At 39.7% G+C, this 20,309-nt stretch overlaps 1 protein-coding gene across 1 annotated transcript; it reads right to left on the bottom strand.

The window, feature by feature from the left end:
* Positions 1–328: 328 nt before the first annotated feature.
* LOC121927304 (lipase member M-like) lies at positions 329–19,031 on the bottom strand. The gene is made up of 10 exons (XM_042461026.1): positions 19,000–19,031; positions 18,567–18,675; positions 16,252–16,369; positions 13,056–13,254; positions 7,689–7,798; positions 5,679–5,815; positions 4,484–4,630; positions 2,320–2,391; positions 1,298–1,363; positions 329–562 (listed from the first exon to the last, which is right to left on the bottom strand). The coding sequence occupies exons 1-10, from the start codon at positions 19,011–19,013 to the stop codon at positions 329–331; spliced, it is 1,206 nt and encodes a 401-aa protein (XP_042316960.1). The 5' UTR covers positions 19,014–19,031.
* Between the last annotated feature and the right edge of the window lie 1,278 nt (positions 19,032–20,309).

Below are 20,309 nucleotides of genomic sequence, written 5' to 3'. Positions count from 1 at the left end.
AAGTCTTTCAAAAACAGTGTACACCTATTGACTTAACACTTGACATTGGCTGGAATGGTGTGGCTAGAATGGTGTTTCCTGGTAGTACTGACAGAATACAGAGGATAACTTGGGAATCAGCATAGTAGGCCATGTATAACAAAAGTATAGGCCAACAAATCATGAATAAAGGCAAATCTTGATTTCAGTGCACATACTAATTATAAATGTTAAGAGTTCCTCCCATGTCCAGAACATCTAAAACAGTGTAAATTTGAATGTCCATTAATGTGAATTTAAATGTCCATTAATTTATTATTGAATGCATAATTAGTTCCTCATATTATATTTATTTAAACTTCTGCATCAGATCAAGCACATCACTGTATAAACATTCTGGAGCATCAATGCCCCAGATAAAATCTAGATGTTGCCAACTGGGAATATTTTTATAGAAAACTAAATTAGAGATTCGAGGAAGCAAACTTTCAACATCTGTTTGGCGTTCAATTATGTCATTCCCACCACTCCACACAGCTGTTGGCACAGTCATATCTTCTATTTTATAAAATGGTGGTGAGGTCTGTGGAAGAAAAGAGAAGGAACGTGAGAACAGGTTTCACTAATGATTTTATATGCTTTCTTCCCCAACCCCACACCCTCCGACATTTGCAGTATCTTCAGAACTCTTGGATATGCAATTTGACACCACAAAAATAATCCCTTGACAATGTTCCTTTTCAAAACTCTCTCATTTTCTCAAACTTTCTACATAGACTGGACAAAGGTCAAGCTTTTAAAACCTACTTTGTTACAAGAAATCCAAGATCTACCAAGTAGAGACACAAGCTAAAGAAATGCTCTGGGAATTAAAGAATATTCTTAGCTCAATAACTGGATTTCAATACCGGAAATGAACAGACATTCCTTCCATAAAAAAAATCTACTCCTGGTTTCTAACTGTTCAAGTTTAAATATTTCTCTTTAACTCAGAAAGGGCCCTCACACCCTCTATATAATAAAGCAAATGTTTGAAAGGATCAATATATTTAGGTAGAGAGCATGCAACTCAGAAATAGGAATGACTATATTCAGTGAAGAAATGCCACAAAATGAAGAATACTTGCATTTCCATAGAATTTATAATTTCAGCAAATGTTTTGCATTTATTTGATATCATCTCAGCTTTTCATACTTTCCAAAGGAATCAAGTAAGATGGCAAAAAGGACAAAACAGCACATACCGTTTCTTTGAACCTGCAGACAAAATCAGTCATTTGGATGTTCAACAGTTCAGTTACAATTTCTTTTTCCTTACCATGTTGTATATTGCTTTGTTTTTTGCTCCATAGTCAAAATATTTAAATTCGTTTGACTTGACAACCTAAGAGGTATGAAAAGAGTCATGTTCAATTTGAAGTTGAGTGACTTTTCAAAATAGGAGTTTTGAAATGTCTGTAAATCACAAGGAATTTCTGAATGTAAAGGTTTAGCAGACTTTTCCCCATGCTAAATGTGGAATGTGGAAGCTACTAATCTTAAGTCTTTTAAAAGTCATTTTTGGATTCTTATTATCTCTATGACTCTAGTTCATGAGGGCTTGAGTTTCCAAACACAATGCATATCTTCCTCTTTCATATGTACAGAAGTCATCCCCATGGGAATGCCACACTTGAGTATGTAAGTTGTGACATTAGTCAAGGTGTTTACTATAGTTGAGCCCAGCCTTAGATATAATTCATTAAAATAGTTTGTATGTATTCTATGTCTTATATAGCATTACTCCACAATTTATTCCTTTAAATAAAAGACAGGAATAATGATGTGGTTATTTTGCCAGTAGAGCCATTGGTAAAGAAAGCTGGGAGCTGCAATTCAACAATATATGGAGAAGGACATTATTTTCAACCTTGTTTTAATATTCATTTTCTTTAAATGAGAATTGAGCTTTATAAATGATGTAAATGAGGAGTCTCACTATGACAACATGAAAGCTCAAAAATCAGAAATGTAAGAGGGTAGTATTACAAGGTGAGCCAGTGTGGTGTAGTAGTTTGAGTGTTGGACTAAGACTGGAGGACTTGCTCAATCATGAAAATCCACTGAGTCACACTCTCTCAGCCTCAGACGAAGGCAAAGACAACACCCCCCTGAACAAATCTTGCCAAGAAAATCCCCCTGATAGGCTTGCCTTAGGGTTGTCATAAGTCGGGAAAATCTTGAAGGCGCACAACTATTTAAAAAGCACAACAGCTCTTTTTGTATGAATAAAATATTGAAAATACAAATCTCTGCATGGTAATTTTCAAAACGACACACAAAATATTTGTTAACCTCTACCTGACTCCAATGGATCATTGTTTTTACAGAAGTATAATCAGGATAGATTCCAACATACACATCTGCCCGACTCTGTAAAAGAAGAAAGAGCAGGAAAGAAAAAAACTGCTTAAGAATTTAGGAATGAATGCATGAATGTATTTATTTTACAATAGATTATAACAATCAAAATGATGGCTAGCATCCTGTTGGGTAAATTACTATGACATAGGTTGGATTTGTCCCTTTGCAACTCGCTTTTTTTGGTTGCTACAAATCCAGAATTTTCTGAATTGGCTGCACAACAGCCAAAACATCCCATCTACCTTTTCTCAGCTACAGGCTCCCTTTCCTGTTCAGTGGAGAGGAGAAGAAGCAGCAGACAAGCATCCAGCTATTTTCCTATGGTGGAAGACAAAGCAAGGACCTCATCTTCAGGGATCTTGGATGTAACCCCCAAGGTCTATGTGGTTGTCGTTGCTGCTGTCCACCAACCAGGAAATGGCCAAGCGAGGGGGGGGGGTTTGCAGGTGAGAAAATGTGGGGTTTCAGAGGGGTTGACTATCATAGCTATGTCTTAAAGTCTTGTAGTTATGTCTCCCAGTGCAGGGTCTTGGCCAATGTAACATGTATACACTTCAGTTTAGCATGGGAGGTGTGCCTACAGGCTTCTTGTGCATCTCTGTTCCACACTGTGGCCACAACTGAACCATTAGAATTACTTTTTCTGTGTGGCTGCAACACAGGCTGCATGCGCCCTGCAGAAATAATGCAGTTTGAAACCATTTTAACTACCATGGTTCAATGGTACGGAACTGTGAGATTTGAAGTTTCGTGAGATATTTAGCCTTCCCAGTCAGAGAGCAACGGTGCCTCAGCAAACTATAAATCCAAAGATTCCATTGGATAGAGCCATGGCAGTTTAAGCATTGTCAAACTGTGTTATTTCTGCAGTGTAGATGCAGCCACAGAAGCAGAGTGACTATTTGTTCCACCTAACTAATTGTACTTTACTAAGTTGGAGGAAGATCAAAAGAGTAATCATAATGAAGTTATGATGGTTTGGATAAAGATATAGTCATCATGAAAGTGTGTTTATTTCACTGAGCCTGTTTGAAGCATGACTGACACTAGATCCAACCTGATGCATCTTTTGTTTGATATAACAACAACAGAAAGAAGAAATAAATTGTATCTCATGTTAGAAGTGTAACAACACTTAGCACTGAAGAGTGAAGAATGACTCTTAGCACTGAAGAGTGAAGAGAAGACAGCAGTAATAAATACTTTTCTTCCTGCATCTATCTATCAACAATTAGAAACTAGATTACAGTAGCATCTTAGGTAACTTCCCTATCATAAAATGGAGTTCCTATAACAAAGCCTTTGACATCCTATCTAAGGCACTGGTGTCTTTGCTCCTTAATCAGGATCACAAACTATTGTACGTACTCTCTCATGCCATGAACCACCAAAAACTCTTCTGCAAAGTTCCCCCATAAGAACTCCTGCTTCAGTGTACAGGTTGAGTATCCCTCATTTTTGAGGCTTTGATTTTGGAATATTTTAGATTTTTGGAATATATGTAGTGTAGTACATAATGTGTTTGTGAGGCAGGAGAGAGACACAAGGCTGGAGAGAGATGAGAGAGATGTGAGGGTGGAGTCTGAAACAGTGGGAAGCATGAATTCATTCCAAGCACCATGCTTGGATTCCTGCCATTTCACATATCCATGCATCTCTCTCCAGCCTCACATCTCTTTCCAGTCTCATAAATACTATACTACAAATACATACTATGTTACTTGTATTCCAGAAATCCAAAATATACCAAAATTTCTCTCTCTGTGTGTGTGTGTGTGTGTGTGTGTATGCGTGTGTGTGTGTGTGTGTGTGTGTGTTTATGTGTTTATCCCAACTCCAAACCACTTCTGGTCCCAAGCATTTCAGAGAAGGGAAACTCAACTTACACTAGATTTGCCACTTCCTTAGCATGGAACTAATTTATCAAATGGAACTTGATTTTGAAGAATGGAAAATATTTGACCCTAGGAGAGTTGTAGGAAGGTATTCTGTCTCTGTGACAAGTAAAGCACAGTCACACTGTTGATGTGTCTTTCTTTTGTTGTGATGTATATCTGTATGGTGGTTTTACAAAATAAATGAAAATATAGAGTCCACATACCGCATTTAGGTTTTTCATATTAAATCCTGCACCAATGAAAAAGGCTTGGAGGCAAAGCTTGTCTATAACGGGATAGCTGCACAATTTGGCATGCGAGCGTTTCTGTTTGTTGTTAGCAACACTGAATTCTTTAGTGCCCCATATAGACTGCAAACAAACAAACAAAAAAAGTGCAGAAAAATGTGAATCTGTTTACCAAAAACCTGTGATGTTTCAGATATTATTGGACTCCAAGTATCTTCCTCTCCATCCATCATGCTCAATAATGAGAAATGAAGGGAGTAATAGGGGCATATTATGATTGCATCCAAGGATTAGTTCATTTCATGTTGTTTATTGGCTGAGATCCTACATCGTACAAGATGGATGTGTAGCTCTGCCCAAGCAGTTCCACTCAGCTACTAACTATTGGACTTGCACATGCTCACTTTGGAGGTTGGGCTAGGATGTGGGCCTCCCAAGCAGTCATGGGCAAACACTTGTCACCCTCCTAGATCTCCAGTGAATATGCTAAAGATACAGGAGTAGGACAGCTACTCTTTTCTCCTGGATGCTCCCAAGGGTCCCCATACTTTATGCTGGCCGCTAATTGGTTTCTCATCCAAGCACTGAGCAGACCATATATGACCTCCTTAGCATCAGCAAGACTTTTTTTATGACCAGAAATTATCCCTTGAAATTTAATCCCAGAAGAAGAACTAGATGCTTCCCCATCTGTATTAAGCAACATGAAGTGGGTGTGGGTGAAAAGGCTTTGATCAACCTCAGGAGGCCTCTGAGGCCTTTGATGTTCTCAAGAACATCCCTGGTGCAAGAAATTGTATTGAGGGCACAATAAATCATTACAAAATTTTTAGAAAGCTTAATTAATCCAGTGCAGTGGGAGGGAGAACTTTAAAAGTGCCACCAGAATTTGTGAACCCTATCGCTAAAATAGGTTCAGAAACTTGGATAACACCTTTAAAAGTTAAGAGTAAAAATCGAAGCAGATTCACTGTCTCTGACATTGGCACCACCAGGGCCAACCGTTCACTGTCGAGCACTATCCTCTTAATCCATTTTTAGTTCACTCATTTTAGTTCAGTGGATGGTAGAAAGGATTGCTCAACTCTAACGTCATATATGAAAAAATACATTAAACTGATTTATCAAAAAAATACATACAATAATTTAGTAATACATAAGTAATACCTACTTTTATGAGTCTTTCAGGAAGATTCAATAGTATGGCAGTAATCCCCTTGATGCCCACCAGTGTGTAGCTAGGGGCAAAGCAAAAGAGGATCTTGATTTTTTGGGCCATCTGTGGCAGGACTGAAAATGTAATTAAACCTGTAGAAAACAAAACACTTCAAATAGAGTAGCTGTAGAGAAAAATGTGTGGACATGTGCATTCAGGATTAATATTTCCATTGGCCTTTGGGTCTTGACTCTAAACTCTTTTTATGTTTGTTAGGTTTTGGGTGAAAGCCTGCACGGTGTAGTGGTTTCAGCATTGGACTAGGACTCCAGAGACCAGGTTCTGAATCCTGGCTCAGCTATGTAAACCTATTGGGTGATCTTGGCCAAGGCACATCTTCTCATCCTCAAAGGATGGCAATGACAAACCCCCTCTGAAGAAACTTGTCAAGGAAATCCCATGATAGGTTCATTTTAGCGTTGCTATAAGTCATAAATGACTTGAAGGCACATGATAACAACAATAATTTGGGTAGCAGAATTAAATACAATAAATGGTATTACTGGTGCTACGTATATGTATTGGCTTGTGTATCTTAAGCTTCCATCCACTTTCCTTTGAATTTAAGATGCCCAGATATCTTAAATTAGGAGTCAACCTTGCACTTGTGCAAGCAGGGACAATTGTGGCTCTGCGTGCATTTTTGGACTACAGTTACCATAATCTTGCTCTACTGTTTATGTTGGCTATGAATGACAGGAGATGCAAATGAAATACAATATCTGGAGGAGTTCAGTTATCAGCCCTACATTAGAGTTTTGAAGACAGTCATGTGGGCTATGCAGAATGCAGTGATTCCATTCCTGCCTGGCAGCCATCTAATCCATTGTTCAACCAAGGCTCAGATGGGGATGATTTATGACTATGAAATTAATTCTGAACTGCATGGTGAACAGGGCTGGGCTCTTAGGTCAGCATAAACAATAGAGCAAGATTATGGGAACTGTAGTCCAAAAAGCTTGGATAGCAAGCTTGCCAGTTCTATGCCGTGGAAAAGGGAGACATTCGTCATCAAAAAAGAGGAGTCAGATTTGCATAAAAGTTGTGGGTGTTTAGATATTTACACCCACTCATACATGCAAATTCAGACAACCATTATAATTAAATTATAATTTAAATAGATGCATAATATTTCTCCCCATAGTGGAAAAGACAGATGTGATGGGCGACTTGTGTGACTGCCTCAGTCTGCTGTCTGGTGACACCAGTTGATGGCTTACTACAATATGGCCTATTGCAAACATTTGAAGTCCTTTTCTAGGAAGAATTTTGTACTTATCCTACAGAAATTTTTCTGGATTATAACCCAGCAAAACAGAACAAAATATAACAAAACAAATAAATACATCACCCTTTTTCTGGAAATCCCCAGACTGTAGAAGTCTTGAACAAAATTCTCTGCATGTCTTTTTCTGAAAACTAGTAGTCCTGATCCACCCAATTCTGCAAAGATTTGTTATTGACTGGCAGAGCACTTTTTTAAAAAAAATAAGCTTTTTAAAGGAATGTGGCCAAACCTCCCTGTCCCCTTTTGTATAGACTTTGGGAGGCATAATCTCCCCCTTTAATGGGCCATTACATATAAACATTCTCTCCAGTTCCATGAAAGAGGGGGGAAAGTTGTCAGTTTGAAGCACCATGAGCAAACTGCAGTTGAACAAGGTTTTCGCTGAACTGATCCAAGCTGAATTGAGATGTTTCCAAGTGTAACAATCTTGTGGCCAGTACCTTCAATGGGTTTCTTATCTGGCTTTTGTGTTGGCCTTTTGCAGTGATTAGTGGAAATATTCAAAACCCTAACGAGAGCATACCTTCCATACTGAACATTTTGACAAGACAAACTCTAGCAAGATGGGCAGGGGTGGCCTTTGCTATAGCCCTTAGGCTGGTCCACTGCAACCTCCCTAGCTAGTCCTGATAAAGATAAAAGAATAAGTACATGTTATTTTATTCATCTTATCTTACCCAGTGAACATCCCTGGGAATGACCAACAACATATAATGCTTCTTGTTGAGTCTTCTGAAGGATAAAGTTTATGGTTGCTGGAACATCATAAATTGCCATTTCATGAAAACTGTAACACATGTAGACAGAAGAGATGAAAATGTGCCCATCTATATTTGAATATAGCAGTATATAGACTGGAGCCACCCGCAAATTGCAGCCATCATGTTGTTGGACTCCAACTCCCATATTTTCTAGACAGCATGGTAATATAAATCTGAACAGGAGAAAGTGTAGAGGTGATTGCCTAAGGGGGTGAACTGAAACTTAGTGAGTCCTGAGAAGGAAGTGAAGGGTAATAGCCACTGGCAAGTGCAGCAAATGCTAGCTAAACCTATTATCCAAAAGGCTTTCTTGCATGTTTGGGAATCATTTTTATATTTTAAAAGAATTAATGCATCCCATATTTTATAAAGTTAAAGATGTCAATCTCATTGACATAAACAAGAACATTATAGATATTGTTGCCCACACCACAGACCTAAAACAGTTACAGCTCTGGTTTCCATTTTATGTTTTCTGACCCCGGTTCCTAAGCCATTGTTTGTTTTTGCTTGCTTGCTTTGATCTTATTATTTTTTTACAGTATCGGAGAATTTGCATATTTCTTTAAATGCACAATTTAAAAATGTGGTAATTGTTGCTTTCTTGCATGGCATGTTAAAAAGCAGTAGCATTTGGCTGGCTTTTTGTGTGTCTTTGGATCAACCAGCCTGTCCAGCCAGAATTGAAAAAGATGCCAGTTTTGCACAGAATTTTCTTACAAATTTGGAAAAATAAAACAAGATGATGGGGAATGCTCAGTGTCTCTCTTTTGCAATGGAGGCAAAAAAATTCAAGAAAGTGTGTCTCCATGCCAAGGTAGACTGTGTTGGTTTCCCCACCTTTTGCTATCCTTTGTTCATTGTTTTTTTAACATTTTAATTTTGTTCAAAACATAGCAAACGGTGTTCATAGTGAACTTTTGGTAACGGTCTGTTTATGTGAAGACAAGATCTCTGCCTTCGCTGGACTTTTCCCAACTCCCAGCCCTCCACCAGTAAAAGAAGTAGGGGGAATCACTTGGTGCAATGCACTTGGAAAAAGAAAAGAAATACCAGTAAACCCTACCAAGAAATGTGTCCTTAACAAATAAGAGTGGTGGATATTCCATGAGGCCTTCACAAGGCGAACAGCAACTATACTAAACAAAGTATATTCTATGGCAGTGGTTCCCAACATTCCTAATGCCACGACCCTTTAATACATTTCCTCATGTTGTGGTGACCCAAACCCATGACATTATGGTCCCCACCCACAGGTTGGGAACCACTGTTCTATGGCTTCACTCTTAATCCTGTAAATATGTATATTGGAAAGATGTGTTTCAGTTTTGTATAGTTAAAGAAGCATGCAACTAGACACTCACAGGCTGGAAAAGGCCCAGCTAACTGGTTCGTATCATATTAATTCAGAAATCAGCCAAACTATTTTTCCCTGTGATAGGAAAATAGTGTCATTGTCTCAAAACCAAAGTGAATTTCTAGATTTTTGTTGAATATAGGCATTCAATGCACCCCCTGAACAGATTATTGTGGATGGTTACAGAGCAAAACCTGGCTCCTGAGGGATGCTGGACTCTTTGATCCAGCAGACTGCTGTAAGTGGGCAGGTTAGCAGGGAGCATTTTCACTAACTGCTGGAGTGACTCCTCTAAGGCTGTACTACCCCAAGTGGCAGTCTGTGGACCAGTGTCCATCCATGAGCTATCAAATGTGGCTCCGTGCCAAGTTTCCAGGAAAGAAAGAAGCATGTGTTGCCAAAGGGCATACAGACAGTTGGAGCAGAGATTTAAATTAGATTAAAAAAACAAAGAGGTTTTTCTAGAGCCAATTCTGAAATGGAAGAGATTCTATGGAGCTCAGAGGGTAAAATACTATCTAAAATCTACAAAAAAATGTTAGAATGGTACACAGAGGATGAACTAATAAAGGACTCAATGATTAAATGGGCTCAGAATTGTGGGAACAAAATCGAACTAGAACAGTGGGAGAAATCCTGAAACAAAAGAATGAAATATTCAATTTCTCAATACGTGAAAGAAAATTATTACAAAATACTATACAAGTGGCACATAACACCCGATTAAATAAATAAAATATATAAGACAGGCAATAAGATCTGCTGGAATTGTCAAAAAGAGACTGGTACTTATTACCATCTATTGTGGTTATGCAACAAAGCAAAAAAAATGGAAACAGCTACATGAGGAAATAGATGAGATTTTGGGAGTGAAATTAAAATTTAATGCTGAGACTATGTTACTATGTATGCTAGAAGGAAAAAATGAAGTAAGACATGGGAAAATTATATTTTACATGCTAACCGCAGCTAGACTTGTTTTTGCGAGAGGGTGGAAGTCCAACAAAGCAATAGAAATTGATGAATGGCAAATTAAGCTGTTTCATATGATGAAATTGGATTTATTAGCGTATAAAATGGAAAACCAAGACAGTTCAAAATGGAGGGAAAACTGGAAATCAGTTGTACAATTTATGGAGAAAAAATGGGGGGAAATGGTTAATTTGACCTCAAATATGGATGGAATTGTCTAAAATTTAAACTATGACATTAGATTTTGTTGGAAGATGTGAAGAGACAAACTTTATTTTAGAAATCTTATTCTTTTACGCAATTTCTAGATGATAGAGATCTGTGATCTCAGAATAACTGGGAATGAAAAATACAAGACAAGAGAATAGTGCGAAAAGGGAGATTTCTCTTAGATGGTAAGATGGAAAATACTCATCCAGATTAATATTAGAAGCTAGGTAACAAGCAACATACTTTAGTTGGCTTGTCATTTTTTTTTCCTGTTTGCTTAAAAAGAAGAAAAATGTAAAGGTTGAGAGAATATGGCGAGGGAGATAAGCAAGAATGCTATCTGTATTATATGTTAGAGTCACAAGAGGAAGTATGTATTAAGTATGTATGAGATTGTCCTGGTTTTACTTGGGGGGGGGGTATAGGAAGTGGTTGGAAGCTACAGACCAAATAAAAATAAGGTATGTTAGACAAGCAGGGGAAGATGGAGAAATGTAAATTGTTCATAAAAATGTGTTATAATAAGAAATATAATGTGTGATGGATAAGGTGTATGAAACTCAATAAAACATTTTAAATAAATAAATATGGTACCAGACCTTGACACATTAGGGAGGAAATGCCAGTCTCTCCCATCAGGATGCCTGAGAAAAACTGCTCTAGTCAAAGCCACGGATAATCAGAGAATTGTAAAATCATAGATTTGGAAGGGGCATCATAGACTATAATATCCAACCCCCCCCCCCCCCGGCAGTGTAGGAAATTTAGTTAGAGCATCACCAGCAGGTAGTATCTCCACAGTTTTGCCCTCGAGATGTTGCTGGGAATTGAAGTCAAGTATTGTCCTCATTGTCTTTCTTGGCTATATAGCTTGGGACTGGAAGTCCAACACTATCTGGAGGGCCACTCTTTGTCCACCATTACCTAGGGCAAACTTTTAGGCCTTGGACACAATGGCCTAGGGCAAACCTTTAGAGCTCAGGCAACTGGATTGGCACTCACTGAATTTATGAGGGTCTGGTCCCCCACTTCCATGACTACTGGTGTTAAATTTGCTGCTGTGATACTAGTGGAAATATCATTTCCCCTAGTCTTTCAGATATGAGTGTCTTGTTAAAAAGTGGAACTGCATTTCCCATAGTGTTTACCTTGTTTTCAAGGAAATTACTGGCAACAGTTTGCTGGAATTGTGATAGTAGCAACACATTTGGTCATGCCAGTGGTAGACCACAGAAAGTTGGCTGGGAATTGAGTGGCCCTCAAAAACAGCTGATGCATACAAGGGGCAACCCTTGTACCAAACCCAGAAGCTTCAACTGGTTCAGAATTTGGCAGCAAGGCTGGTCACTGGATCTTCCAGGGCCAGCCATATAACACCGGTACTTAAAGATCTACATTGGCTGCCTATTCGCTTCCGGGCGCAATACAAGGTGTTGGTTATCACCTTTAAAGCCCTAAATGGCTTGGGCCCAGGGTACTTAGAGGACCGCCTCGCTCCATATAATCCGCCCCGCACTCTCAGATCGGGTGATAAACATCTTTTAAGAGTTCCAGATGCTAGACGAGCCATTACTACACAAAGGGCCTTTTCCACCGCGGCCCCTAAGCTCTGGAACTCGATCCCCGATGAGCTCCGCTCGACCCCCTCCCTAGCCCAATTTTAAAAAGGGCTGAAAATGTATCTTTTCAAACAGGCATACCCCCAATAGCCCTGTTGTGATTCCTCTCCCCCCCACCATTGTTACAACCGTTATTACATCGCTGCTAGCTTAGTATTGTTATTGTTATTGTTGTTTTATATAGTGCAATTGTAATTTTTGATAAAGTTTTTATTGTAATTTGTGTGTTGTTGGATTGCAAAATCCACCACTGTAACCCGCCTTGATCTTTGGAAAGGCGGGCTAAAAATAAAGCTTTTATTTATTATTTATTATTAGAACTAAGATGCCCACCTATGGCCCAATAGACTAATTTAAAATTCTACTGTCAAGAAAACTATGGAGGGCTAACATCTGCCTTTTTTTCTCTCTCTCTCCCTGTGAGCATTTTTCCTTATAGTAACCTTTCAATGCATGTTTGAAACCAGGAAGACGTCACTGCAGAAGAAAAGTAGGAATGTTTTAAATGTTCATTTCTTCTTTGAATAATCATTAGCAGGCTCTCAAAGCCCATTTCCAGGTCTAGGCAAGGTCAAAGGCTTGTAAATTTTACTGACATTTCTACTATAGACTACACCATCTCAAACATATATAAGTGAATATTTTCAATGCAGTTTATCACTTAGCATTTTAAGCCAGGATATGGGATGGAGGAGGGAATTATTGCGCACTAAAACACCACCGAATCACCAGCTGCCATCAGCCTGGGTCCTAGCTGCACTCTGCCAGCACTTTTTAGAAGTTGGAAAGCTTTTCAACTCCTAAAAAGTGCTGGCAGAGCACGGCTTGGATATGACTGGGACCCGGGCTGATGGCACCCAGCGGTTCAAAGGCAATTTAGTGTGCAATACTCCCCACCTCCATCCTGCATCCCAACTCCAGCCCAGGAGGCTGGAGCCTGTTTAAAATGCGGAGCGATAAGCTCCTATGTTAGTTTATAATTCATATGAAATTTTATCGCCCATTCTTAATTTGGAAAAAGAAAAGAATGAAGTGTGAAGTGTGACAATTAAAGTGATATCAAACTGCTATAATTGTACAGTACGGAACTGTCCAGCTAAGCTACAGATTTCCACATGACCTTACCTGAAATTCCAGAATTCTTCTTGATCAATCGTCAGGTTCTGATGCTTTCGAGACCATGTGGTCCCTCTGTTGTTTAACATCCAGACATCATAGCCAGCATCTGCTAGAGCAAATCCCAAGCTATTGTTGGGAAGACTGGAAATATATTCTCTGGTTTCAATCACCAGACCGCATAATAGTAGTGCAACTGGCTTTGGTCCTGAAACCAAAGAGAGCATTAATCAGTGGATGGACATTCAGGATAGTGAATTTTACAGTGCTCAGATAATAATTAATTATAATTTGTTTTATTTATATACCGCTATTCCAAAGATCATAGCGGTGAACAGCAAGTTAGCTAATTAGCAAGTAAGCTAATTTGCCCCCCAACAGTCTGGGTACTCATTTTAGCGACCTCAGAAGGATGTAAGCCTGAGTCGAGCTTGGGCCCTTTTGCTGGTCTTGAACTCGCAACCTTGTGGTTTCGAGTGAATGGCTGCAGTACAGGCATTTAACCACTGCGCCACCAGGGCTCCAAGCCTTCCACTCTGACTGTATAAGGCTGATCCTGTTTGGACAGAAGCCATTGTCTGCTGTCAAAGAAACAATGTAATTTTTCTTGGACAGACCTAATTATTTGTAGCGGATACTGATGCACTAAAACTCAATGGTAGGCTTAGTCATTCTTGAATATATAATAAGTCCTGGCTTAGAGCCGACAAACTTTTAAATAATTCTTCCAACACCATGATGATGATGATGATGATAATGATATTTTTCTTGGAGAGGGTCTTAGTAAATGTATAATAATATGGGAATTTCAAGCGTTAGAACCATTTTTCTCTACATTATTTCATAGCCATCTCTTGATTTATGGAATAATGGCCTCTAGCTGGAGTGAGTATATCATTTTTATTTTTTATTTTTTTGCCTTTGCAATCTAGGCAAACAATTCACTGCCATCAGTGAACATACATGTTAGAGTTTGTATAACAAAGAGATTAGGAAATGAGTGACAGAACTTAATTAAACAGACTACTAATAGATTAGATTATTAGACCTATGCTTTAGAGCAGCCATCCCCAAGTAAGCAATTTCCAGATGTCATTGCATACTGCCATCAGACTGTAGTATTTGTAATCCAAAATGTCTGGGAAATGTCTGTCCAGGGGATGAAATTTAAAACTACAGAAAGAGCACTTTCGAAGGAGTCAGTGACCCAGTACAGATGGGCCTCGTGACATGTCTTGATGATGTGCTAGGGTTGCCTCGGGGTGTCTCTTACAGATGCCTTGCAACCCTAGCACGTCTTTCATATGTCAAAATGGTGGCGCCCTGTATAGCTGGGCGCTGCCATTTTGACATGACGGATGCCTAGCGTCTGCACGTCGCAGCACCATAATGACATTGCGAGTGCACCATTGGCACACTGTGGTGTCATTATGGCGCTGCAAAAGAACCTGCTTTTTGCAGGTTCTTTTGCTCCTCAAGGAAGCCGCACAGTTTGTCTGCTGCAGCTTCCTTGTGGAGCAAACCAGGGCGCCGACAGACCGCCCTTTTGGGGCAGTCTGTACCAGGCCAATAATAACATGTGCCACTAGGGGGGAAAGTGTCAGTCAAATAAGCCACACTCTATAAATCCCACAGTTACCTTTAAAATTGCTTAATTGACAATTTATCAAGAATACGGTGAATTACATACAAGCTTGCCTAGCATTAACAATAACAAACTCCCCAAGTTTTAAGCCGGTATCAATAAATTCTTTTTTAAACCAACTTTGTATGCACTGACTTTTGAGCAAAGTAACATATTCCACTAAACATGACCTTCATGTTAGACAGAAATATAGAAAGAAAATACCTAAAACTAATCCTGTATATGGTTACGGCCACGAGGATAGTGTTTGCAAAACACTGGAAGTCCACACAGAAGCCAACTTTAGAGGAATGGCTGAAATATGTATTAGAGCTGAGAAATGTAGACAGAATTTCTAGAAACCTAAAAGAAGAAACTAATAATACGACCCATGAGGAATGGGAATTACTTATGGAGTATTGGAAAAGAGAAATAGAATTAATGTAAGTTAATAAAGCTGAAAAAACTTAATCTAAGTTGCAAAACGGATGGATGAAGATACAAAATCCACAGAAGCTCCAGGTTTGTTTGGTAGTGGTAGTCTATATAGAACTTGCAATGTTAGCAAGAAAGGCTTAACATGTGTAAGCAAGGTAATTAAGATGTATACAGATATAGGTATGGATAAGAGATGTATGGGAAAATTGTATAAATTGATTTATCTATTTTTTGTAGAATTGGTTGATTTGGTGGATGCTTGTAATGAGAATGTAAAGCTTTAATAAAAAATTACATTTTTTAAAAAAAAGTAACATATTCCAATCTGTTCCCTTTCCCCCTCCATCTGGTTATCAGCCTCATACGCAGATGTACAGTCGGCCCTTCTTATACACTGATTTTTTTATACACGGATTCAAGCATCCACGGTTTGAAAATGTTCCAAAAAAGTGTAAATTTCAAATATCAAACCTTGATTTTCCATTTTTTATAAGGGACACCATTTTGCTATATCATTATATTTAATGGGACTTGAGCATCCACTCATTTTGTTATGCACGGGGGACCTTGGAACCAAACCCCAGCGTATAACAAGGGTCCACTGTATCTGTGGCACATCAGGTCAGTGTACTAAGACAGTAACTAAATCCTGCAAAGGCTCTTCTAGCCTGGGTGGAAAATGTGGTGATTCTAGTGTAAATAGTAGGCATGGAAACCCTTGCTAATTACCTTGTTACATGCAATACAGTATAACACCACTTTAAATGCTGTAGCTATGGAACCCAGGATTTGTAATTCTGCAAGGTCTTTAGCCTTCTCTGACAAAGAATGCTGGTGCCTCATAAAACTACAAACCCCAGGATTTTGTAAGAAGGAGCCACAGCAGTTAAAGTGGTATCAAATTGCATTAATTCCATAGAGTAGATGCACACCTAGTAATCCATGTAGAATTCCAATCTGCCTTATTTGCAAAAAATGTTTTTTGTTGTATGGTGGTTGATCCTTTTCCTGACAGGCTGTCTTGATATGTCAAAGCAACTTTTTCACTGAGGTTGAGATAAAATGGCAAGAAGTTTTTACATCGCTAGTTAATAGCACCCTCAGTCAATTATTCAAAGCCACAAAATTGCATTCCAAAAATACCTGTCTTTACAGGACTGTGTATCCCATGAGGAATTCTGTATGCCTTCAGGTAATAACCATCTTTTGTCAAGATTTCATACTCTTCACTGGGATATCCCCAGTAATGGAGAATTTCATTCTGCAACAATCACACAAGAAATCCTTGTCAGCAATTAGTTTCTAAGACATTTAGATGGAAGAGATTTAGAGAGCATCCAAATTACAAAAGAATTAACCCAGCTGTACTGAGGGCAGTATCCACCCATATCTGCATAAACTTAGCATCAACTGCACTTTTACATAGCACAGCAAGAATATAAAAAAAAATGTTCTTTCAAAATTTCTATTTTTCTTTCCAATGATCTGCTCTACTAGCAGATGGAACCACGACAAAGAAACAATCAGGGTAAAATATCTAGAATTTCAAAAGCACCCTTATTTCCTAAATCAGGAAAAGTGAGGCTTTGCCATCCCTAAACTTAAATCTGCCATAGGCCTTTCAGTTAAGACAACGTCATTTCATGAGAAATTATGTGGTCTGATAGTTGAGTTACCATTGGTTCCCTAGCCTCAAATGGCAACTGTGGCAGGTTACAGACCACCCGTTTGGGGCAGCCTGCACCCGCCCCTTTCCCTGCTGTATCGGGGCCTCAGCTGCCAGAACAGCAGCCTCCGAGGCCCTGATATGCCCTTTTCCAGGCCACGGGGAAGCAGCAAAAGGCTGCTTCCCCGCGGCCTGGAAAGGGGTGTCCTTGGGGCTTCAAGCCCCAAGGACACCCAGCAACGGTGGGGAGGAGGAGAAAGGGGCCGCTCGGCCCCTTTCTCCCTTGCATTGCTGGTGCAGCTGTCTGAAGGCTGCGCCAGCGATGCAAACAGCAAAAGGAGCTCCGTTTCGGAGCTCCTTTTCACTCTGCAGAAAGGGCACTCTATGCACCCTCGCGCGGCACGACGATGTCACATCCGTGCCACCTTGTTTGGAGGCGGCACGTTCATGATATCATCGTGGCGGCCCCCGTGTGGAACAGGCGCTGCCATTTTGTACGTGCTGAGCACGTACTAGGGTTGGGGGCGTCTGGAAGGGACGCCCCTTTCTAACCCTAGTACATTCTGAGCACGTACTTTTAGGCGCATCTGTAACACGCCTGTATTGGGCTGTTCTAATTTGGTACACAACTGAAAATCCTTTCGATACAGAAACTACATATTTGAAGACCTTTAATTAATTATTGCTCTTGTATGTCATGTTTCAGTGCCAGATTCATCTGATTCCTACTCCTGAGGAATTCCTGCCACCTTGTGAGGGCATGTAAATGTCTCAATATATGGCTCAAAGCAGCAAAGCCTGTTACACCACTTGACAACACTGGCTCTTCAGCTTAGTAATGGAGATGAACACCACCTCCTACAATCGATCACAACTAGACAATCTTGTCAAGGGAGAACCTTTATCTTTACCTTTACCAAAACATATTTCATGCTGTCAATAAAGCATAAAAAGCTGGAGCAAAATGAAATCTTTCTTTTGAGTCTTCAGAAATTGCAAAACAAATGTTTTGGGATGGTACTTGCAAGAAAGCGATGAAACACTAGCCTTTCTTTACAGCAGCATTTCTCAGATCCTGGGCTGGTGGTAGTGTTGGCAGGTTTTCAAAATAACAATAAGAGACAGTCAAAATTTGTTGCATGCCAGGTTAGCAATCATGAAGCAGCTATTAATAAGTTGTATTCTCCCAAAATAACAAATGGACATTTTAATTTCACTTAACTTAGCCATGTATTTTTCCTGTAAAATTAACACATTGTCAATATTTATACATTCTGCGAAGGAGATAATTCTGTTTTTATGAAAGGCCCATACCCCAAAATACTGGGAATTTGAGTGTCTTCTTCAATCTATATAAAATGAAAAAACTTAGGGATACGTCCTTTATAATAAGGGGTATCTGCCAGTCCTATAAGAAACAAGCTTTCCTTCAAATATCCCTTATAATAAGGCATATGTGATAATCTTAGCCATCAGAGAAAGATCTCTTATGTGTGAAGGTGAAGGGGATATGAAATAAGAGATGCATTCTAATATTTAGAGAGATGTGTCAGGAGAGTAAGAAAACAACATAAAATAAAATGTCTACTCCAGACAATTTTGTCTAAATGGCAATAGGAAGTAAGAACTGAGTCAAAACAAATTCAGATTAATTGATTTGCATTAGTGACCGACCAGGCAGTCACAGTGATTCTGCTGGGAAAGCACCTGCTCCCAATATCTTAAAAGGAAAATTACATTACTTTGTCAGATTAACATAGACAACTCTTCCCAAATGCATCAAGTAGCTTACAACATTCATAAATCCTTCAGGGTTCAAATGTCTCCTGATTATAAGTTCTTTTGAATCTGCATCTTGTGTTGTTAAGTATACTACTGCCAAAAGCAGGCACAGTTTGGTCCTGTGTTGAAAAAAGATAGAACAATATCAGTATTTCCAAAAGAAATTAAATTATAATGACTGAAAATAGAGTGTGAGCCATCCTCACAGCATAGTCCATTAAACAATGTTGGTTTAGTTATGATGAATGCTACCTGAAAACAATAAAATGCCCTTTAAACCTCATTAATAAGTGCTAAAATTCTACCATTTTCAATGGGAGTGAAATATGACAAACTTTTACTCAATGGTGAGCAGATTAAAAATGTCAGCTTTTAAAATTCAAGACAAAAGATATATATCATTACTCACAAAAATATACATTGAATTAAAGATCTTTGCTTACCTGCTCCCATCCATTGAAAGCAACAAGATTGGAAATAGACGCTGTGAGCAACTGAAACATTTATAAACTGCACAAAGCTATATCCATTTCACCATGCAGGATTTCACCATACAGTATTATGCACCTTTCTGGAGCTTATGTAAAGGAGTTAGAAAGAGAGCTAGGAAAATAATTGAACAGCATCTTCATTACAAGTCAATTTACAGGAACATGCCTAGAGGGAAGGCAAGCCTACAAACATTGTCCTAATGGGTGCTTTTTGTTACTTCAGGTGGTACAGTTGGCCCTTCCCTTATGTGGGGGATCTGTTCTGGATGCTGCCACATGAGGGAAAAATATGTAAACTCAAGTCCCATTAAAAATAATGGGGCTAGTTCCCGCGGCATGCACCTGGCACGCACCTCATTGCTTCTTCCAGGGCGCAGGAGAAGTCTTTCCGGCATGGCTTACAATGTATGCTGGAAGCCTCATATGGCACACCTGCATATGATGCTGGCACACTGTATTTATCTACAGTTGCCCCTCCATCTGTGCAGACTTCAGATCCGCAACACTCACTTACTCATGAGGAGCAAATGGAAGGGGTCAAAATGGGATGCGTTCCCAAGTATGGGGCTTGAATATTGGTGAGTTTCCATTTTCACGGGGTGTGTGGGTGTGTGACGGGAACGGATCCTCGCCAAAAATGGAGGGCTGACTGTATTTATCTATCAATGCCAGTATAAAGGTACTATACAGGTGGTTGAAAACACGTATACTCGGCCCTCCACATTAGTGGGGGTTAGAGATGGAAGACCACTGTGAATGTGAAAAATTGTGAATAACTCCCACATGCCCCCTGCACAGATGTCAGTTAAAGAGGGCAGTGGGTGGGGGAAGAGGATCAGGCGCATATGCTTCTTTCCCCCCTCCTGTCCCTTTAACTGCTCCCCACCCCTTTCCTGGGTAGACGGCTGCTTGCCTTGCCCAGACAGCCATCCACCTGGGGACAAGGCTAGAGGTGGAGATGGATCCATCTCCCCTTCCAGACATTTTCCCAGATGGACTGGTGCCTGAGCAAGGCAGGCAGCCATCCACTTGGGGAAAGAGGTTTGAAGGGGTGGATCCATCCCCCCTCCCCTTCCCCAGGCATATCAGTGGCTGGAAAAAAGACAGCAATCTGACCCGGAAAGGGGTGGGTTTGACGAATGCACCTTCTTGGCTTCTCCCTCCTGGGTTTTTTTCCCCTGAGGAAAGGAGGAGAAGGAAGCAGGAGGAGAAATGTGCATGCACAGCAGCCTTGACCTCATGAATAATCAGAACTGGGAAAG

The sequence above is a fragment of the Sceloporus undulatus genome, chromosome 3, assembly GCF_019175285.1.
Source record: "Sceloporus undulatus isolate JIND9_A2432 ecotype Alabama chromosome 3, SceUnd_v1.1, whole genome shotgun sequence".
Classification (NCBI taxonomy): Eukaryota; Metazoa; Chordata; class Lepidosauria; order Squamata; family Phrynosomatidae; genus Sceloporus; species Sceloporus undulatus.
This window is presented reverse-complemented; position numbering and strand designations above follow the sequence as displayed.